Source organism: Pinus tabuliformis, chromosome J (genome assembly GCF_031772625.1).
Source record: "Pinus tabuliformis cultivar Carrire ecotype Pingquan chromosome J, CPIR1, whole genome shotgun sequence".
In the NCBI taxonomy this organism is placed as follows: Eukaryota; Viridiplantae; Streptophyta; class Pinopsida; order Pinales; family Pinaceae; genus Pinus; species Pinus tabuliformis.
Genome location: NC_142295.1, coordinates 1,268,564,328 through 1,268,587,708, shown reverse-complemented (window position 1 = coordinate 1,268,587,708; position 23,381 = coordinate 1,268,564,328). Strand labels below are relative to the sequence as shown.

At 37.1% G+C, this 23,381-nt stretch overlaps 1 protein-coding gene across 3 annotated transcripts; it reads left to right on the top strand.

The window, feature by feature from the left end:
* The first annotated feature begins 12,246 nt into the window (after window positions 1-12,246).
* Window positions 12,247-18,565, top strand: LOC149231882 (uncharacterized). Of its 3 annotated transcripts, none has more exons than XM_089379309.1 (10): window positions 12,247-13,704; window positions 16,517-16,567; window positions 16,676-16,805; window positions 16,892-16,966; window positions 17,055-17,205; window positions 17,532-17,601; window positions 17,721-17,786; window positions 17,886-18,008; window positions 18,258-18,410; window positions 18,513-18,565. In XM_089379309.1, exons 1-9 carry the CDS (start codon window positions 12,930-12,932, stop codon window positions 18,395-18,397), a joined length of 1,581 nt encoding a protein of 526 aa, XP_089235435.1. In that variant the 5' UTR covers window positions 12,247-12,929; the 3' UTR covers window positions 18,398-18,410; window positions 18,513-18,565. The 3 variants fall into 3 exon arrangements, with proteins under 3 accessions (XP_089235435.1, XP_089235434.1, XP_089235436.1); XM_089379308.1 differs by having other exon boundaries at window positions 12,248-13,704; window positions 18,258-18,385; XM_089379310.1 differs by having other exon boundaries at window positions 12,251-13,704; window positions 16,703-16,805; window positions 18,258-18,385.
* The last annotated feature ends 4,816 nt before the right edge of the window (window positions 18,566-23,381 follow it).

The window sequence follows — 23,381 nt, the reverse complement described above, 5'->3', positions numbered from 1 at the left end:
CATAGTTCCTTACAATTCAAGCTTGTCTAAAAATGAACCCATTTCCATTTTAACGCTCGTGATTGCCATTCTATCAACCTTTTTCGTCAGATGAGCCTTGGTTGTTTTCATCGCCTTTTTCATCAGATGAGCCTTGGTTGTTTTCATCCCATCACCACCATCCCTTTGGCCGATCATACACTTCCACTCTTTTGTTTTATCCTTTTGGAGGAACATTTGCAATGAGTGGTCTTATTAGCCAGCCTCTTCACATAAATCAACATGTTTTGAGAAGTTTCAACATCACCGGACCAGTTTCTATCCTAGACACCACTCGTTCCTCAAAGTGGAGTCCTATTTAAGCTCTTTTCAAACTCTATAAATATGAAAAGAATGTCGAGCGCTTGTGCTTTTCAGCTCGTTAACGGATTGGAAACGATATCTCTCTTGTATTATTTTACACTTTTTCAAACTTGAGAGATTAATTTATGAAAAAGAACTTGTGGAGTTTTCTTTTTGTCCCTTTTCAAACTCTCTAAACATGAAAAGGACCGAGTTATCTTTGTCGTTAAACTCGTTAAAACATCAAAATAGCAACAAACTTGTCCATCTAGACAAGACTAACTTTCACCTTCGCTAGACTTGTTTTATCTTTGTCGTTAAACTCGTTAAAACATCAAAATAGCAACAAACTTATCCATCTAGACAAGACTAACTTTCACCTTCGCTAGACTTGTTAAAACATCAAATAGCGATGGATTCAGCCGAAGGGTAAAATTATACAACAAGCATATGTTATCGTCCTCAAGCTTGATAAAAATAAAGAGGTACAGGTCAGCAATGACTGGGGAAAATGGGAAAAAGGGAAAATCACTTTATGTTAGCAGGTTGCTCTTGAACATGACACTTTCACTCCATCACCGTGACTATTTGGGTTGGGTTATTAGTTTGATGGTTATCACATCGTTGGTCTATCATACAATCCATAATTTTGTTTTGGGTCAATGCTACCAATTCACTTTAGTGTTGCTAACATGTTCAAGAGAAGTCATCCAGTCAAAATCCATCTTTTGAAATACCATAAACCTTCATTTTCATGATTGCCATTCCTGAACCTTGTGTCGTCAGTCAAATTCCATCTCTAAAATCACTACACTCATTTCGTGTCATTGATGTGGGATACATCAAGGCCCTCCTGCAATGAGTCGCTGCTTGTCGACATGAGCACATTATCCAAGAAGTTGACTTAAAAACACCCATTCAGTACCTTGAGGCCTGCATGCATCAATGGCAGGTTTCTCGCTTCCAGTGATAGGCATACATCAATGGCCTTCGACTAAAAGACTTTGTATTGTGTTCGACATCAAATGATCCATTCACACCATGCAGAATGTATTGTAGTACCTTGAGGATCATTATCATTATCGATGATTTCTCTCGCATCTGTTAACAACTTACATCATTGGCTGGTAATCGGATGGTGTCTTCCCATGTTTGACTTCAGATCACATATTCACATGGTTAGAATCGTACTTGAGCAAACAATTGAAAGAGATTGAAGACCCCAAATCTAGTTTCATCCATCCGAGCTGCGATTTCAGGAGTACTAAATCATATGTACAATGGCTTTACATTGATAGTCATTCTGATCATGGATCTATATCTGTAGATGACTGTTTATGTACATGTAATGAAAGTTTATAAGCTAAGCATGGATATGCCTTCCCGCAGCAATTCATGTAAAATCAAATATCATGATATATGTATTGTAATTGATGCAGGTCACCTTCCACTTCGATACCTCCTCATCACGTTGTAAATCATTTCATTCGACATTGGAATTTTTCCGACTTCATGCTTTAGGCGGAAGTTGTTACAGATCCATTTGGGCACATCAAATCCCAACATTTAGATCAGTGTTTTAGGGCTTATCAAACCCTAAATTCAGTTGCTTCACTCCCTAAACAAGTCACCCCTTTGAATGCCTCCTTCCTAGACAGTTTCATGACTTGAAGACATCCAGAAATAGCCTCTAGAAGGACCAGCACAAGTAAGCCCTTATGAAGGTGCGTTGCAGAGCACCTAAGCCCTCTTTAGGCTGCACTGGGTGAATTTGAGTGAAATTAAATTGGGGTTTGGGGAATATTCTTATCTCTTTGAGTCATTTAGAAGCTTCCCTCAGTTATCTACTCCTATGAGCTCGAAAATGGATGAGGAATGAGTTAAGGTGCATCCTATCCTCTCATCCCTTCCTTCATGGAACTAATTCTAAGTATGGAAGGCCATTCAATGCCACCATTAATGACAAAACCTCCTTCATCCTCCTATAAATTGACCACTCATCTAAGTGATCAAAGGTTGGCTGGACTATGTTGAATTGTAAGGAGATAATGCTGCTATGAGATTTGGCTTTGAAGCAAGTGTTGTGATGCTACAATTTTGTCTTACTTTTATGTGATGTGGATGGGATCCAAGCTGAAGGAATGACTTTGAATCAGACACTGATTGTTGTAATTCCTTCTTCTATCTAATAAAGTGTTTGAACCTTTTTCCATATGTTGTGTTCCTTCATAATGCTTATATGTATGAATTGCTTCTGATTCCTTTCATTTATATTCAATGGATCGTATGCTTTGATCAGTTTTTTGTCTGGTGTGTTTATAGGGTACTTCTCAAATGGATTAAGTACGGGAAGGAGCGACGGAATCGATACAAGGGAGACAAGAGGAAAGCGGAACTACAGGTAGGCCTTCTATATTCTCATCTTATCTATTGTTTATAGGAAAAGTCTAAAACACTTTAAACTGTTGTTCTAGGCACAACTACTTGTCTAGTGAATTAGTGTTTTTTCGTAGATGCTAAATTCTCCAAAACAAATTGGCAACTCCATTGGGGACTTAACTACTTTGCAGCACACCTTCATAAGGGCTTACCTGCGCTGGTCCTTCTAGAGGCTATTTCTGGATGTCTTCAAGTCATGAAACTATCTGGGAAGGAGGCATTCAAAGGGGTGACTTGTTTAGGGCATGAAGCAACTGAATTTAGGGTTTGATGAGCCCTAAAACACTGATCTGAATGTTGGGATTTGATGTGCCCAAATGGATCTGTTTATAACTCGACAACTACCTAAAGGTATCCAAGAGAAAAGCTACATGTCCAGCTATATCTGGGATGCAATCTGTGCCCAACAGGAGTTCCCAGGCTTGAAGTGGGCATGGTTACTAACAGAGATTGTTGTGAACACTTATTGTAAGTTGTTGTCCGAATGCAGCTTCAGAGGAGTTATCACACGACTGTCCGATCATTTTTTCGCCCTGATCTACAAGATGATATTCAAACAAGATACACCCTGCATGTCGAAGGCAACAATGGAGGCACTAATAGAAATTGATGATTGGTATGCCTCACCGTCTGACACCTTCATACAAATGTACAATACGGAGAAGCCTCTGCATGTTCTACCGAAGTTTTCCTTGGACATACTTGTCATGTAAGAAGTAGCATATCAAATCTCGGGAATAGTGACAACTAGACTGCACCAGAAGAAGAAGGCACCTTGGCCCATTCTTCCATTGCAATTTGGGTTATACAAGATCCAGAGTTTCAAGTACATAGATGTCGATGTAGAGTAGATGAAGAAGTATCCATTTGACCTCCAAAGTTACAATCTGTATGACCCACACTATCTTGTGAAAGATCACTGCACGAGAGTACAATTCAACTGGATCCATGGGGCATTTCATTGGGCGGAGGAGGACCCATGGCGATATTGCTACAGTTTCTCCAGACCCAATGAATAGGTTGGCTTCGCTGTGGAGTGGTTAGCGAAGCAACGCAAAGCAACGTCCCAGAGAGCACCAAAAGCAGCCGCAACAGTAGAGGTGAAAATACCAGTGCGCGGCAAGGGCAAGAGTAAGATTGTCAATCACATGGAGGAAGAGCAAAGTTGCAAGTTCCATGTAGATCCACTTGTAGAGAAAGAAGTTATGGCTATAGAGGCGAAGAGGCAATAGTGTGATAAGCGAATCACGCAAAGGCAGAGAGATAAACGAAGAATGGAGGAAACATAGAAGGAGTTGCATGAGTTGAAGGAGCAACTCCGAAAGGAATAAGAGCTACACAAACAGGAGAGAGAAGCGCAATAGCAATGGGTACAGCAGGGGGCATAACATGTGCAAAGAGATGAAACAACGCCCGTACAGGTAGTGGACTCATCAGAATAGCTGGCATCAGGCAGACAGGGTGAACCATCGTAGGAGCAAGAGTTCGTTCATGAGATAGAGCAAGCACTTCAATAGTTGGATACGGATATGGAGCAACGGGAATTGGAACAAGACATCAACCTCATGCCTCATCACCAAGAGATTGACTTAGCCACTTCACTGCATCCAGAAGATGAGAAACTCTCAAGCGACCAAGGAGTTACTAAGATCCTTGGAGATCAACCGGAAGGAGAGATGCACAACATCTCATTCGAAGAGTCTCAACATAGAGTTGTGCAGTCTCGCAGAGTGTCGACTCCAGAACGAGTGATCGTGTCTGACATGCGCAAACATCCAGTAGCCTTGGCCGACACTACTAGAGTTTATGCCAAAGCCACTAGCTCAAGCATTCGCTTTCTGATAGTTGAGAATGAGTGAATGGCTAAGGAACTACAGACAGCCAAGCAAGGAGGACAGTTCGTTACAACATCCATCCGAGCAAAACTGAAGAAGGCAATACTAGATGAAGTGTTGTCCCTTGACATAGTCATGCAGGCGTTGTATTCCAAGGTTTTTACCATGCACAAGGCAGTCGTCCATCTCAATGGATGGTAGCAGCAATGTGTTAGAAGAGCATGTATCTTCGCAAACGTGCATGCTATTGTTGATTACATGCAAACATGGATGATGGGATACAATGGAGCCCTTCTTCACTTACCTAAGATGATGAAGCCCATAGCAGTCGAGCTGAAGGCATGTATCCGGAGTTAGATCTGGAACTATGAAGAACTCCCGCAGCTCATCACTAGTATACAGGCTTCCCATGAATGTGTATTCAAGAGTATGGATGTTGTGATGTGCGCACATGCAATCCCATCTATTGGGACTCTCACCCAGGCAAAGACAAAGGCACAGGTCCAACTAGAGCTTGACTCGTACTTTGACGAGTTGATGTGCATTACTGCCAGCCCATGACTTGCCCATCAGTGCAGACACCATGCACAAGTATTGTTCTAGTCCAGCCACATTAAAGACAATGATGTGCATGCTTTCAGACAAGTTGGATAGAGGAGCCCGAGCAATGTACCTGGATTCTATGGAGGCAAGAGTCAGGTTCCAAAAAGGTGTCACCTTGAAGCACATGGACACCATTGTGGACTACCAGTCTTGGCATCAGTACGCTACTATCAACCACAATGAAGATTTCGAAGAATTGGTCTTCCAACAGTTGTTCGAGTCATAGTGATGTCTAGCATGGCTTGCTCAAGCCATTTTGTCTCACATGGGTACATGTGCATTGTAATGTAACGTCTTGTCAAGTGTAATTTCAAGTGTCAATAGTTGGATGTAACAATCATAGAGTAGATGAAGAGTCATGAGGGTAGATGAATTGTCACAATGGGGAATGTCAAGGGTCACCCCACCCTTTGTTATAAATAGTCCCTCATAACTCATTGTATAGGCTTTTGGTCAACCAAGATTCTGATAAGACTATCTTGGAGAGAGCTTGGACAATATTGTAACAAGCCTTGGCTTCTCCACTGTGCAGAGCTAGTACATCTCTTTGGAGGAGCAGGTGGTTGCGGCTGTAATGTTTCGCTGTCAAAACTAGTTGTTGGACATGGATGTATTGTATGACTGGAACTTACACTTCTTAATATAACAAGAGCCAACACGTTTCATGCATATGTTGTATTGTATTCTATGCTATCTGGTGTACTCTAAATGATATATGTATATGTTTGCTTACGCATGCATGTGTACCTTTCTGTGTATGTATGTATGAATCTTTCTTAAATGTGTTGTTGGTTTAACCATCACTTTGGATTGCTAGCTAACTTGCCTTCCATTTTGTGATGCATCTTTGCTCGTGTGTTCCCTTCTTAACTTCGTGTCATCACAGGTTTCCAAGGGGCACACTCATCTCAACCCCCGTGTGTTAGAACCTCACATGCACCTTCCTTGGCTCACTGCATATGTCACACCCTTGCTACCAACAGAGTTATATTACTTGCCTCTATGGGAAATCGTGGTTAAGGCATTACCATACGACCCACTGTTGGGACTCCTACACCAAATGGTCTGAGGTCTAATTGGGACATCTTACCGAGGAGATAACCTAACATGTTGGCGGGTCCAACATCGTCAACAGAAACCTACATTGAGGGATCTAAAGTAGATGAAGAAGGAAATGGGAAAAGGGGAAATGATGAGAAATAGGATCATGTAATTGAAAATATGTCTGAAAATTTGAAAAGTGAAGCCAGTGATTTGAAGTTTATAGTGGACAAATTTGATAAAGATCCTAGAAAAACAAGTTTTCGCCTACCAAATGAAGGGGATTGTTTTACCTTCATCCTATACTTAGAAATATAAAATGCCTCCAACACAGATTGCTATTATATAAGAGATCCAAGAAAAGAAGATAAAGATCATCAATCTCAATATCTGCAAATGGAAGATGGTGATGATTATATATTCATCTGCACAAAAAACTACATTAGTACAAGGTATGCCTTTAATGTGTCTTTGCATTGTCATGGAACTTGTGTGTCATATATATGTGATTATCACCTTGAAACTGCATTAGTATAAGGGTTTCCTTTAATATATCTTTGCATTATCATGGAATTGGTGTTTTCATGTAAATGTGGTTGTCACCTTGAAGACTTTGGTTATTGATATCATCTTAAGGAGTGAAGCCACTAGGTTTTGAACCAATGTCATTATCATTAAAACATTATAGGTTGCCTCGAGATCACAACTTGCTAGACAACTCAGTTTACTTTGGCATGTGTTTTATGCACAAGTTGGATGTGGTTTATCCCGATCTGCATTTTTTTGGGTAGATTTTTCTTATTATTGCAAGGGTGAAATATGCTTGTCAAGAAGTTGTTTCAAGTTTAATTTGTGTAGAGTAGCTTTGTAAATTCTCTATTTTGAATTTTATACATATTCAATGTTAAGCTCATCCAATTCCCTTGAAAAAAAATTATGAAAGTTAGATTTAAGATTTATATTTATGCATATATTAATAGTTACATATGGAAATTTTATTTCGACATGACAATGATATGGAATATACTCTTTGAAGGGACAACCAGTACCACTAAAGGCTTCATAGGCCAAGTCAAACCTTAAGTTTGAATCTACGTTTTGTCGAAATCAAGTCAAAGTAGCCCCTTAGTGTTTGATTTAGACTCAAACCATACCTGCAGTTTTGACTTACAAGTCAAATGCAAGTCAAATTAATTCAATGAATCTATTACTATGATTTCCATTTATTCAAAATTTGATTTTTGGTAGGTTTTTTCTCATGTCCATACTTGCAAAAGTTTTTAGGATTGAAACTCTATAAACCTAATCTTAAGGACTAGAAGTTGAAACAAAGAAAAAGTTCCAAGCATTTTTATGGCTTTAAGAGTGGTTGCAACATGGGGTATCTAGGAGTAGGGTTGATGGTTTAAATACAAGAACTTGGCAAAGTTTAACTCTATGCCATGAAGGGTTTATGTAACTAGAAAAAAAGAAGGAAGAAACAGGCCTATCTTATAAGTAACTTGTCACTAGGCCTCCCTTGTACCCATGAATTTTAGGTCTGACAAGGGTCTTAGCATCGTGGAATTCAACATCACGATCGAAACTAAGTTATATTTTCTCTAGTAACCCAAGGCCCAATAAAATTGGGGAATTTCTTTCACAAATACTATATGTTTACACGACATCCCTACTTAGCCAATGACATAGTTTAGGACCCATATTGTTGGTAACATGGAATAAACAAAATTATTTGGAAACAGAGAATATATTGTTTTAAGAAGATAATACAAGGAAATTCATCTTACATTACCATGACTCTACAGCTTGAATGATCTCAAAATAATTGCTAACTCCCAATATCTGCATACGAAAGATGGTGATAATTATAGACAAAAATAAACTAAAGAATCTAGACAAGATCGAAAGAGGCTCAAATATGGGAGCAAGGCACACACTCAAAACACAAATTATTTCTTTAGAGTCAAGAAATAATATAAACCTATTCTCTAGGTATTGTTGCCTTCTAGACCTATGCATTTTTTCATTTCCAATAGGAGGATTTTTGTAAATTTCTCTTCTTTTTCAATATTCTTTCGAAGTGGTTCAGTCAATTCAACATGGGTGCAAAACCCTAGAACAAATAAAGCTCTTGATGTGGATTGGATAGGCAGGATGTCATTGAAAGGGTGGTTTCTTATCATACCCAAAACTTCTTTAGAAGGTGAAGAGGATTGTGAAACCTACATTGAGGGATCTAAAGTAGATGAAGAAGGTAATGGGAAAAAGGGAAATGTTGAGAAAGAGGATCATGTGATGGAAAATATGTCTGAAATTTTGAAAAGTGAAGCCAATGATTTGAACTCTATAGTGGACAATTTTGATAAAGATCCCAAAAATACAGGTTGTCACCTACTAAATGAGGGGGATTCTTGTACCTTCATCCTATACTCAGAAACAGACAATGCCTCCAACTTAGACTGCTCTTATATAAGAGATCCAAGAAAAGAAGATAAATATTATCAATCTCAATATCTACAAATGGAAGATGGTGATAATTATAACTTCATCTACACAAAAAATTGCATTGGTACAAGGGATGCCTTTAATGTGTCTCTGCATTATCATGGAACTAGTGTTTTCATATAAATGTGATTGTCACCTTGAAACTGCATAGAAAATTGCATTAGTACAAGGTTTGCCTTTAACATATCTTTGCATTATCATGGAATTGGTGTTTTCATATAAATGTTATTGTCACCTTGAAAGAATTTGGTTAAAGATATCATCTTAAGGAGTGAGGCCACCAGGTTTTGAACCAATGTCATTATCATTGAAACATTCTAGGTTGCCTCGAGATCACAACTTGCCAGACGACTTGTGTACGTAAATCATGTCTTAATGTTAACATCAATAAAACCCACAACGCAAAACTGAGTTTACTTTGGCATGTGTTTTATGCACAAGTTTGATGTGGTCTACCATAGTCTTCATTTTGGTTGGGGAGATCTGGCTTATTATTGCAGGGGTGAAATATGGTGCTTGTCAAGGAATTTTAGGTCTGACAAGGGTCTTAGCATCGTGGACTTCAACATCATGATTGAAACTAAGTTATATTTTTTCTAGTAACCCAAGGCCCAATAAAATTGGAGAATTTTTTTTCACAAATACTATATGTTTGCACGACATCCTTGCTGAGCTAATATATGTTTGGAAACAGAGAATATATTGTTCTAAGAAGATAATACAAGGAAATGCATCTTACATTACCATGACTCTATAAATTGAATGAGGGGGATTCTTGTACCTTCATCCTATACTCAGAAACAGACAATGCCTCCAACTCTGACTGCTCTTACTTAAGAGATCCAAGAAAAGAAGATAAATATTATCAAGCTCAATATCTACAAATGAGATGGTGGTAATTATAACTCCATCTACACATAAATCTGCATTGGTACAAGGGATGCCTTTAATGTGTCTCTGCATTATCATGGAACTAGTGTTTTCATATAAATGTGATTGTCACCTTAAAACCGCATAGAAAACTGCATTAGTACAATGCTTGCCTTTAACATATCTTTTTATTATCATGGAATTAGTGTTCTCATATAAATGTTATTGTCACCTTAAAAGAATTTGGTTAATCATATCATCTTAAGGAGCAAGTCCACTAGGTTTTGAACCAATGTCATTATCATTTGAAACATTCTAGGTTGCCTCGAGATCACAACCTGTTAAACAACTTGTGTACATAAATCATGTCTTAATCCTAACATGGATAAAACCCACAACGCGAAACTGAGTTTACTTTGGCATGTGTTTTATGCACAAGTTTGATGTGGTCTACCCTGGTCTTCATTTTAGTTGGGGAGATCTGGCTTATTATTGCAAGGGTGAAATATGGTGCTTTTCAAGAATTTGTTCCAAGTTAAATTTTGGCAAGTAGCTTTGTAAATTCTCTATTTTGAATTTTATAACTATTGAATGTTAAGCTCATCCAACTCCCTTGAAAAGAAAATTGAAAGTTAGATTTAAGATTTAAATTTTCTGCATACATAAATAGTAGACATGTGTATATTGCCACGAATAATATGGACACTAGGTTCTTCGAACCCCTCACAAGTACCTACAAGCTTCTCTTTCTAGATGAATTTAGTGACCTATGGGTTGAGAATAGTGAATGGTATAGTAAGACATTGGCTCTGAGAAATGAATTTACAAAGCCTTTTTACAAGGTTTTGTCCATTCATTTTGCATTAAATTCCTTTTACAAGGGAAGAATTTAAGCCAAACAAGCAAGTGCATTTTCTGTTATGAGTAGGATATGTAGCATTGTGCCTAATTTCGCTTTTATTTTTGTTATTGACCTCTAAGAAGTGTTTCATTCAACATATATTACTTCCAAGTTGATTCACAAATTATGTTAATCTTGGAATAGTATTTAGTAGAACAACTCTATAAATTTGAATAAGTTTTGGTTCAGAGTAATAATACAAATAAATGGTAAAGATAAATTTATTTATTACTTTTCTTTAGAGGAAGTAATTTATGTTGCAAGGTAAAGAGTTCCTGAGTAGACAACATCTAGATCACATAACATATCACATCTTCATCATCTATACTATTCTTCGATATGCTAAGCCTTACGGCGTTTCCTTTGCAACATGTGGTGCACTTGCTAGTATTTTTCATTCTTGAAATTTTATTATAATGATGTTAATGATATTCTTGGTAATATTCTATGCATTAATATTTCCTTGTCAAAATGTGAGTTAATAAATATGTATTAAGTAGTTATTTTGTCATCGGTTTATCATATGCAAACACATAAATGAATTTGTTGTTTCTTTGTAGATTGTCTTTTGCTTGTTATTGTCCCAAAACAAGTGTCATTCGCCATTACTCACAAATAACTAGCCTTCACCACTGCCCATAAACAATTAGCTTTCATACCGCCCGTGTATTTTGCTATAAATAACAAGTGAATAGACAAGTTTCAAGTTTTAAGTTCCTCCCACGGGAGGCAACTCAATTGGCGATCACTATGTTATGAAGTATTATGTAAACCATGAAATCAAAGTTCACCAAGAGTATATCCAATAACTCGTAAGTCAAATATACCAGGAATTTATGACTTGACAAGAGATGAGACTACACCAAGATGGGGGATCTTACTCCTTGACCCTTATCACAACAGGGCAAAGATGCCCCCCCATGGGATTTGAAACCGGATGAAGGGGATAACATCTCATTGTGTCAACCACTCGGTCATCCCATAAGGAGACTACTTCATGACAAACATTAACCACTATGCAAGTTTTTTGATATAGGTCGGTGTCAAACTCAATGTTAACACAAGAAATATGCATAATGGCTAGTTTTTTTTATTATATAGGTTGGTGTCAAACTCAATGTTAACACAAGAGGTCTGCATAATGGTTAATATTTACTATGATAGGACTGCCTATTTTAGAATAGGGCTTTTAGAATTTAAATTTAATGATCAATATAGAGGAATGGTAGAGATTCAATCTCGATGAAATATTCTAGAATATTCATAATAGCATAAAGGTTGAAATTTATCTCCAAAATGATTATATTGATTTTACTTTTTTAATTAAATTGATTCATTAAAATATATGTCGTGTAAAGTGAAATTATGATTATTTTACTATAAAATATTGATAAGTCAAAGTAATATTAAAATTTCTAATTATAAATTAAAAAAATGTGAGTTTAATTCTTTTAATAATTAATAATAATAATTTAAAATAAAATTATAATTTAATTAATTATATATATATATTTTTAATTTAAAGCAATGTATATCAATATGGGTCAACTATTTAATTTATATAATAAAATTAATATATTTAATATTATGAGATCCTTCATTAAATGTATCAGTTCCATCGAGATTATCACTAGCGTTTTTCACACAAACCAATGGAATGGGCCCAAATTGTGCTTTCCAAGGAGCATGTCTTCACAAAGTTTGAAAGAGTCTACCCGGCCGCATATTATGTAAACCCCACCATCCATGTATTTTCTATCAAATCGTTTTATTCTTTTCAACCTTTTCATATTTGAATTCAAAAACGTGCGGTCCAACGGCTATAGGTGATTTCTTTTTGTCTTCATCCACAGTTCGCTTGCGCTCTGCTATTAGGCCTGCTAACCTAAGTGGCTTGAACTGTCGGATTGAAGAACAGAGCAGAAACCGGAACCGCTTTCAGATAAGTTTTTTTGTTCCCTTATTTTATGGTGATTGAAGGATTGTATTTATTTCTGGAACCGCGCAATTCGATTTGACGGGTAATGGGCATGAGAATACTGCCATGAATCCAATTCTCATTGCATCTGCAATACTGCTTTGCAATAAATATTCGTGGATGGAGTCTGGGGATATATACGTAGAATATACCTCAAACTTCCAGACACTGTTTAGGGTTTGAAGTCTTTTTTTTTGATAAAATGTCAACAAAGTATGGGGGCCCATAATCGAAGAGGAAAGTGTTTTTCCCTCAGCGCAGAGACAATGCTGTGTTGAATTACTGGAGGTGACCGTTGTGGATCATGGAGAAAGCCGTTTGAAGAAGAACTAGTATATGGGCTTTGGGGTTTTGGGTTTTAGATTGGGTATTAGGGTTTGTAGATATAAGCTGGGTCTGGGCATTGAATTAATATTTGGATCCTTACAACTGAGGAATGCAGAGAGGTTTTGGCAGGGAAGGGTCTCAGTCCCCTATAGCAGAAGGAAAGGCAGAGAGACCTCGTCAAAAGACAGCCCTGTCAGCCACAATGTATCATATGCTTCAAAGAGAAGAACTTCTGGGCTTCGATGAGAACATGCCCATTAATCTTTCAAATGCTCTTCCACCAACGCCACCGCCAAAGCAGAGTAAACAGAAATTGAGGAGCCCTAAAAACAACACATCTCACATGGGCCCTGTTGATAGTTCACAAGAAATCGTCACAACCAGGGCATCTGTGAGAAGAAGCCCCAGAAAAGAGGTTCTTGACGCTGTTCCTCAAGAAGAACTTTCCATTGTTCTTGCAAAGACTAGCTCCAAGGGAAGGGATAAGAGCCCTCATAATTCTCGGAGGTCTAAAGCTGAAATAAGTACGATGGAAGAAGAACAGCTTGATATTGATCTCAAAAAGAAGCCCAAGGCTGATGATTCAGAATTGAAGGAGAAAAGTCCGTGCCAACTAGAGAAGCAACATTCAAAATCTGGGAGATCCACCAGAAGATCAAGAATGGAGCTACAGGAGATCACAGAGAGAGGTGATAATGTAGTAGTTGAAGCACTTGGCAGAGCCACTCGGCGTGGGCAAAGCCGGACAAATACTCGACAACATAAACGAAAAGCTCCGGATTCTAGCCTGTGTGTAGTTCCTGAAACCATGATACAGGAGAAGATTAATGTTCAATGTCCAGAGCTATCCAGGAACACCTCACAATCTAGGAAGTCCAGGAGAGGTAAGATATATGAGGAATTCAATCTTCTTGATGTTTGTATATTGTACTTTAGCTACACACTACTCTGCCATTAATGAAACTTAAAGTAGTTCTTTCTTATTTCTTTCCCTTGCGCATAATTGTTCGTCACGCTATTTAATAGAATAAACATTAGATTTTTTTTATGCGTTTTGCCTCAAGCCTTCCAATTATCCAGAAAGCCTGTAGCAATCCTGCCATGCTATGCCCAAAATATTAAGTATATGAGCAATAACAGAAGCCAATAATTGTACGAATATACCAACTGCAAACAAAATGTTATTTACGAGGAACACTGATGTTGTCCTGTGCGGATTATGCCGGATATCTCCAAATAGTGAGAATAAGAAAATTTATGAGTTGATATTCTAAACCGCATATTAAATTATTGATCATGATTTATCTTTATACTAGTTTATTAGTTTTCAGGCTTGCCCCAGCTTTTGGACTGATATACTCCATAACATTAATTATAGTATTTACTATTGGCATATTAAATTATTGATCATGATTTATCTTTATACTAGTTTATTAGTTTTCATGCTTGCCCCAGCTTTTGGACTGATATACTCCATAACATTAATTATAGTATTTACTATTGGGCTAGGTAGGAGCAGTGCATATACTCCCCCATCATGTATTTAACATGTCAGACACGACACGTGTGTGACATGTATCCAACACAAGTTTGACTCGTGTCTTATTTGCACGACATGAGTTTGATCCATGTTGGACACGAATCCTACTAGTGTCTTGTAATTTGGACTCGTGTTAACTGAAAAAGCATCTTAAAATCAATTTATTGCCTCATTCTCACACAATTCAGTCATAGGTTTGGACCTCTCAAAGCTTTTGGAGTGCATCTAAGAGCGATTAAGCAATGTTAGAAGGCATTCCAAGTGTTGGGAAGTGGATTTGTCCAAGCCCTACTACTGCTATGCAATTATAATGGTAATGTTAAATTCTTAAATAAAAGTTTCTTTGTACTTAAATTTTTAACAGTACCATTAATTGACTCAAGATGTTTAAGAGTAGTTTTGACCTCACTGGATTTCATATGAAGAAAGTAGAATTTTAGATCTTCCACAAAATCCAATAGACTTAACAGTTTTTAGGATTGTGGGGATTGCAACATTTCCATTGGAGTCTGCCATGTATGAGGGTATAGAACTAGCATTTAATCAAGAGGACCAAACCCTCTATTTACCTCGATGTTGGTGGCATTGATTGTTGAACTCTTTGGTCATGACCCTACTAAAAATGTACCTATCACTCAAACGGGATCTTGATTTGGCATGTTAAGCTTTTTCAATCTTATTTTAATATTTAGAGGGTGATATTGGTTATGAGGATTCCAATATAGGCAATGATTTTGATGATATATAGTACTAGTTATTTGTTGTAGCATGATTTTTTGGACTCTATAGGCCATTTAGGGCCTCTTTGTTGATATGTTTTTGGTTCAGAGATGGATTGCACTTAGTCCTATTTTGGTTATATGCATTAGTTCTATGATTGAATTTGTATCATCATCATGTAAATATTTTATATATTTGATATTTGATATTTTAAGTGTAATTCACTAATTTGTTATATTTTTCAATATATAGTGTGTCCTCCCTGTCATGTCTTGGGGGTTGCCATGTCACGTGTCAAATACTTGTATTTTTCGTGTTCTCCATATCCCATGTCCTTGTATCATGTGACTCAGGATGTTAAAGAGTAGTTTTGACCTCACTAGATTTCATATGGAGAAAGTAGAATTTTAGATCTCCCACAAAATCCAATAGACTTAACAGTTTTTAGGATTGTGGGGATTGCAACATTTCCATTGGAGTCTGTCATGTATGAAGGTATGGAACTAGCATTTAATCAAGAGGACCAAACCCTCTATTTACCTCGATGTTGGTGGCATTGGTTGTTGAACTCCTCCGTCACGGCCCTACTAAAAATGTACCTATCACTCAAACGGGATCTTGATTTGGCATGTTAAGCTTTTTCAATCTTATTTTAATATTTAGAGGGTGATATTGATTATGAGGATTCCAATATAGGCAATGATTTTGATAATATGTAGTACTAGTTATTTGTTGTAGCGTGATTTTTTGGACTCTATAGGCCATTTAGGGCCTCTTTGTTGATATGTTTTTGTTCAGAGATGGATTGCACTTAGTCCTATTTCGGTTATATGTATTAGTTCTATGATTAAACTTGTATCATCATCATGTAAATATTTTATATATTTCATATTTGATATTTTAAGTGTAATTCACTAATTTGTTATATTTTTTAATATATAGTGTCCTCCCTGTCGTGTCTTGGGGGTTGCCATGTCACGTGTCAAATACTTGTATTTTTGTGTTCTCCCTATCCCATGTCCTTTGTATTTTTGTGTTCTTCATATTCCATGTCCTTGTATCATGTGACCTAGGTTATTTCATTAGTTTAAATTGTCACTTTTTCCTTGTCAGTGTAGCTGTAAAAACTGGATTAAATTTACCTTCTTTTTCCCCTGGTTCTGGGAAGAATTACTTTATCCTTTTGGATGAGCTTGTAGGGGCAGATACAGTGTTCTCCATATCCCATGTCCTTGTATCATGTGACCTAGGTTATTTCATTAGTTTAAATTGTCACTTTTTCCTTGTCAGTGTAGCTGTAAAAACTGGATTAAATTTACCTTCTTTTTCCCCTGGTTCTTGGAAGAATTACTTTATCCTTTTGGATGAGCTTGTAGGAGCAGATACGAATCTGACTTGTGGATTTTTAATATTTTTCTGTTTTCTCTTATTTGCAGTTCCAGATGGCAAAGCTACTCGGGAAAGAACAAACTGGCTTCAGTATATGAGTATTGCACCATTCTACCGAGCCCTTAAGCATTTACAAAGCATTTATAAACTTTTCCCTTCTAATAATACGGTAGACATTTTTGACCAATAACTGATTTACTTACCAGATGTTGACTATGCTATGTTGGTTCCAGCTGATTTGGTCATGTGGAGTGATCCTCCAAAATCTGCTTTTGTATTTGGGTCAGGCTCTTTTTGCGTCCTATCATCATGTTTCACACGGGATTTTCCCTTCAGGTATCTGGTTTCCCTGATATTTCCTTGAAATTGAAGATGCAAATCAGTATTGCCTAACATCTAACCTAAATCCTTTATTTCTGCAGTTTGGTGACCATTCTCTCATACTCTGCCTTATCTTATCTGGCAGTAGTGTTCTTTTATAAGTCATTTATTCGCAGGTAACATTTGTACTTTTCATCTAATGGATGTAGTTGAGGTGAATCAGTAATGCATTGAATTTGATATTGATACCTGTCTAATGTGCAGGGGGGAAATCGACTTGGACGCTAGTTCCACAAACTATGAGCTAAGTGAAGCAGACGTTCTTCGTGTCATTCGAGTGATTCTTCCGCCAGTCAATGCCTTGTTTGCAAAAATCAGAGATCTGTTTTCTGGGGACCCATCTACCACTTTGAAGGTTTTATCTTCAGTGCACAAGTCTTGAATCATATTAGTTGACCTTAACGCAACTTTTCCTCTATACTTTGGAATGACTCACCCTTTCATACTAATCTAGAAGGCCATATATTTTGCCTTGTAGGTCATTTGTATATATATATATATATATATATATATATAATTTTGGAATCAGAATGTTCTCACATTTTACGAAAATTTGATTTGTATTTTTACTATGTTCTATTATATATATATAGATATATATATATAATTTTGGAATCAGAATGTTCTCACATTTTACTAAAATTTGATTTGTATTTTTACTATGTTCTATTTTTTATGCAGTTGGCATCTGTTCTGTGGTTACTAGCTCAATGTGGCCACATGATGACAATATGGACTCTGATCAGGCTTGGTAAATTTATGATTTCACTGATAACTAACTTTTATTTAGAAATTATATACTTAAATGCCATGAATTGAGATTCACAGTGAATTTCACTTAACTTGCATTGATATTATCTTTCTATGCAGCATTTTTTCTCATCTTCACCATCCCCAAACTTTATTCCTGCTATTCTGCCCAATTGCATGGATATGGTATGCTTCCAGTTCTTTTTATATGATAATTCATATTGGTCAGTTTATTTTTAATTTTTTATTTTGTTTCATTCTCTGAAGGGCCTCCTTGTATGTTAGGTCAAAGCTTATTGCTTCGTTGTTGGGAAATATGGAATGCTTGTTCCCACAAGAAAGCAGTGTTATTTTCATCAGCTGCTCTTGCTTGGAACTTATCTTCAGCTGCAGCCCGCATATCAGGAGGTAACCTCTGGCACCAAAATCTACGAGGGTTATGCCAATCTATATCTGGTGGGATAGATGTCTCACTTTGTTCAGTTTACTTTGTTGTATGGCGTTCATTTTGATTGTCGCCCTGTGCCCTTATAAGCAGTCTTGACAGTAGAAGTTGGAACCAGATAACTCAAATGGAGTTGGTAATCTATGAGTTTTACATGAATATATATTTGATGGATAGGAGCCTCACATTTTACAATTTACTTTGTTATGCAGCTTTTATTTTGATGGTTGCCCTGCGCATTTATCAAAAATCTTTGACATTAGAACCAAATAACCCAAATGGAGCTGCTTTAGAGGAAGATGCACGAGAGACGAATGCTAGAGAGATCACTGGATTAGAAGTGGGATCTTAAAAGCAATACCTATGTACATTATGTGCTTTGAACCAGCTACTTTAGAAGGCAATTTAATTGAATATTTCTTATTACAATGACAGGCCGCTAATTATGCTTGATGTGTTATGTGCAGCTGATGACAAGGTCGCATGCAGGGAGATGATTGTTTCATATTCTAATTTTTCACAGCGAGGACCTTCAACCTTTTATTGAGCTTGTATATACTATATTTCTTGTGGCTCACCCTGTAAAGATTGCAAAAAGGGGCTACATCGGTTTCTTTGACCATTTAAAATTTCAATTCCATGTGAAATTCAACATTAGTACATATGGATGCCCGTGGGAACACAACGTATTTCTGCTCTGTAACGCATTCAATTTATAGCAACATGGAACATGGAACCTTTATAGCCTTACAGCAGATCCTTGGACAATCTGTTTGTTTTTAATCACCGGTTTTTCTGGTTACAAAGTCAGCTGAAGCCTGAATGCAAAATGTGTAGCACTTTTACAGCTGTATGATGTCATAACACTATGTTTTCATTTGAACGCTTGTTTATTTTTCAAACAAATGGAACATATGGGCATTCTGTCCTTTAATAAGCACTTATTTATCAATTACCGTAAAAGGTGGCTTATCACTGCATTCATCCCGTCTCTTACTATGCCCTTAATCTCAGTCCTGTTTGTCTGGATATATTGGTTGTCCTTTTGCCCTTAGTCTCAGTCCTGTTTGCCTTGACATATTAACTGTCCAGCAGTTGCCTTGGGTGCCTATTTATGGCATCCCTTTGGGTTAATTGGCTTGTTGAAAGTTGTTGTTATCCACAGTAGCACCATGTAGGCTAGTTGCAAGCACAATGGCTCCTCAAAAATCTCGTGAAGACGTTTCATGAGGTAATGAGCTACCCTTATGAAATTCTTTTGGTGATGAGTATGCCCAAGTCTGATCATCTTAGACAGCACACACTTCTCTGCTATGTTTCCACGATGCTTTTCAAAACAGGGGAAAAGGGTACGACAGGGTACATATATCAAATTTTATAAAAACAAAATAAGAAATGGAAAAAGTAAAATTAACAACGATTCAGATTTAATTTTAAATTCAAATCACTCTGGTGTCCATCATTCATCAATTCATGATTCAATAACGAACATTAACATTCCTTCCCTTTCGCGACATGGTGTAGAAATGCAAACAAAAATATATGAAACTTGAAACTTGATGAAACTGAACTGTTGGGACTCGGTGGGTGAAGAATACTGAGAAGCGTAAAAATGGCTTAATGTTGAACTAATGAACACTAATTTCCTGCAATCAAAACAATGAACAATGCCCTACTTCCTCTTGTCTTTGTGAGCATGCATGGCCAAACTGAAATGCAACAATGAGCATGAAATTACAGTTTTAAGATATGAAAGGGGAAAAACACTTAGTTGTTTTAGAAATTTCTACTAGCCTTTCTAGGACCACACCTTAAGTGGCAGCCTTATTGGGGTGTTTTAACAATTAAAGAACTCTTTTATGCTGAAAGCAATGTAATCGGAGTATTTCTCCAAATTCACCAACAGTACAGTAGGATAAGTGAAGGTGCTGTAGGCTAAGGTGACGTATGAGTTGGTACAGTTACTAGTACATTCTTAGTTCATGTGTATGGGCACGCGTACAAATATACATAATACTTAGTCTCCAAATTCACCAACAGTACAGTAGGATAAGTGAAGGTGCTGTAGGCTAAGGTGACATATGAGTTGGTACAGTTACTAGTACATTCTTAGTTCATGTGTATGGGCACGCGTACAAATATACATAATACTTAGTCTCCAAATTCACCAACAGTACAGTAGGATAAGTGAAGGTGCTGTAGGCTAAGGTGACATATGAGTTGGTACAGTTACTAGTACATTCTTAGTTCATGTGTATGGGCACGCGTACAAATATACATAATACTTAGTTTCTTGGATGTTTCTCATGTTTGGAAGCTTTCGAGCACTTGGAACTTGACAAAATGCATTTTTTTTAGCTTTCTTTTCAAGTTGTATTTCATTGTGCAACCATAAGTGTTAAGCAGGCCTTGGTGTTGTAGAAACATATTAATGGTTTTGATCCTATGTGTTAAGCATTTTTATGTGCAGTTTATTGTATTATCCTTGCCTTCCCATGTAATTTTTATAATTCTTAAACAATTTGGAAAGTACATCAACTTATTAAACAATTGCCTCTACTATCAAGGTTCAGATCATAAAATTTGGGATTGCCCTTGCCCATTTATCATCAAACTTGACACCCTGTTACTTTTATATTTTTCACTTCTAGGGTCAAAATGCCTCTTTAAGTCAATAATGTGGATGGATGGGTATAAACCATTTGAGTGACATGAAAGCCCCATTGACCTAGCTGATCATTACTTTGGTCACTATGAAGATAGATTTTGTGCCCATCCCAAGCCTTCTTCCCTCAAGGTGGAGGTTGAAGGACATGCTCTCGACCCCCTTTGTTAAATCCTCATGAGGCCTCAAATTTTGAGGAATTTTCAAAGCCACGAAGGTTTGTGCCTTTAATGCTTGGATCTAGGTTTCTAATATCAAAATAATTGTTTCTAGGGCATTGACCAAGCTTATTTACAATGGCAATGAAGAAGATATGCATTGCATTACTAACGAACAGTGGTGATAAAGAAGACATGCACCACGTTGCAAGTGGTCTTGAATGAAGGTTATCTTCATTAGAAATTTGATCCTTGACTTGGATATGTTGTGTTTATAGGAAGTTAAAATTTTTGTTTTTTGACTTAAAATGCTTTGTTTTTATTTTGCATCACATCGATGACCAGAGGGGGTTGTTGCTACTCTTCTCTCCTCAAATTGTTAATTGTTGTTATGAGATGGGGCACATATCCATTGTAAAGATGGATGTGTTCAACTTTTGGCCTATTGTATCTTTGGCTTTTCCAAACTTTGTGTCTAATGATGCAAAGGTGCAAGCCTCCTTTTGGAACTGATTAACTAATAGATTGCCAAAGCCCATTGGTAGGAAGGCAGGTGATAAGGAGGGCACGTTGTAGAAACAAATATAAGAATTGTTGAAATTTCAACCCTTAGAAAACGCTGATGCTCATCAACACTTTTGCGTTTGGTGTTTTTTTTTGTGTTTTTCGTAGTCATGATATTTGGTTTTTAATGCTATGGTTGAAAAATGTTTTAATTTTAACCCAAAAATAAGGGTGATGTTCCATCACTTTTTCAAAATGAGCATAAAAATCAGCATTAAATGTGACTTCTAAAAACTGAGAACTTGGTCAAGTTCTTGTTAAGTTGGTAGCTTCGTTTCCCCCTCCCCCCTATCCATGTAACACCCCAGAGAGTCAAAAAATGAAATGATTTTTGTACACCTCATCATAATTGCAACTTTTGAAGTCCAAAAGTAGCTTGAAGCTGTACAAACCTAGTTTTTTAGTGGTTTCATAAAGATACCATCAATTTGAAGAATTTATCTTTTGATAAAGAAGAAGCACAACATTCGCTTGTACCAACTATTTTAAATTATGGGCATAAAGCTCCATATGCTTCATCTTATTACAAGCAACTTGTATTGCACTTTCATTATCATAATACATTATAGTCGACTCCAAGGAAATCACCCTCTTCTATTAGTTTGTGAATCTAAATTGCCTCTATGCCAACATGACTACATCATGATATTCATTACCTACCTTTTGCTTTTTACAATACTAGACTATGAGTCTAGAGCCAAGATGTAAACACATATCTCAAAGTCAAATCATATTATCTTTGTCTCATTTTGAGTTGGTATAATTGACCAATTGGGACATTCTTATTGCAATGTCTTATAAAAAGCTAACATGTACCCTTGATATGGTCAACAATCCTCTTTAGGGCCTTTAGGGGTTGTTCTTTAGGATCCTACATGAATTTGGAGTTAGAGACAACATTAACTGGAGGATTCGTGGCAAGAGTTATGTGGAAGCCACGTGGGATCCAAAACTCTGTTTTATTCCTAAGCTGCAAAGACTTGTGATAGTTTGCTCTGTAATCCATGGTTTTCATAATGATAATGAGTTCTGTTTTAAGCCAGCTCTGAGTTAACTCTGAGGGCTGAAGCTCTTGGGTTAGGGCTCGACCCGAGCAGCCAAGGCTCCTCTTCATTGTGCATATCTATTAGCATAGATTTCTGTTCATTTTCTTAAATAGATTCATGGTTTTTCATTGTTTATCTGCTTAAGTAGCTTTCTGGTTCTGTTTATTTGCTTAAGTAAGATTTATGGTTTTCACTATTTGTTTGCTTAAGTAGTTGCACTTTCATTACAACAATATAATGTAGATCATGCATGGTTATCCTGTTCATCTGCTTCAGTAGCTGCATTTTCTATAGTTTACTTTCGTTTATGCCTTCTCTCAGTTCACACGTTAGTTAGAGGAAAAAGATCACTATCAGGTTGTGCGTAGGTGTTTCGGCCTCATCTCCTCCCTCTGGGACCATGACTTAAGGAAGGGACCCTTTAGCAACCCCCAAAAACACAGGTTTTTGGTTCTCGCTTGAGCTATGGAGTTCATTGTTGATGCAGTTATTTGTTCACCTTAACTGGTTTTCTTTGTCATTTTCATTTGAAACCACCTTAAGCACGTTCCTCACGCATTGTTTCGTCGCCATCCAATCACCAACAAACCTTCACAATCACCGTCCGATTCATTATTTTCTTCAACTGCTGCCTCGCGTGGAGTCCACCACTTATTTTATGAACTTTAAGTCCCCACCATCGATCTGCCTTGCCTGATTCAACAGCTAGCGCGTCATCCGATCACTTTATGCACTTTAAGTCGCCACCGACGATCTGCCTTGCTTGATTCAACAGCTAGCGCGTCATCCGATCACTTTATGCACTTTAAGTCCCCACCGACTATCTGCCTTGCCTGATTCGATGGATGTCGCTTCACCTGATCGCCAACTAGCTTGGTCGATCTCCACCGTTGATCAGCCCCA

What these genes read in the sequence shown, in the direction of transcription:
- LOC149231882 (XM_089379308.1), top strand. Translation starts at nt 12,930, where the DNA reads ATGCAGAGAGGTTTTGGCAGGGAAGGGTCTCAGTCCCCTATAGCAGAA. An exon ending in ACACGGGATTTTCCCTTCAG is followed by an intron (nt 16,806 to 16,891) that starts GTATCTGGTTTC and finishes TTATTTCTGCAG; the next exon opens with TTTGGTGACCATTCTCTCAT. An exon ending in TGCAGCCCGCATATCAGGAG is followed by an intron (nt 18,009 to 18,257) that starts GTAACCTCTGGC and finishes TTTGTTATGCAG; the next exon opens with CTTTTATTTTGATGGTTGCC.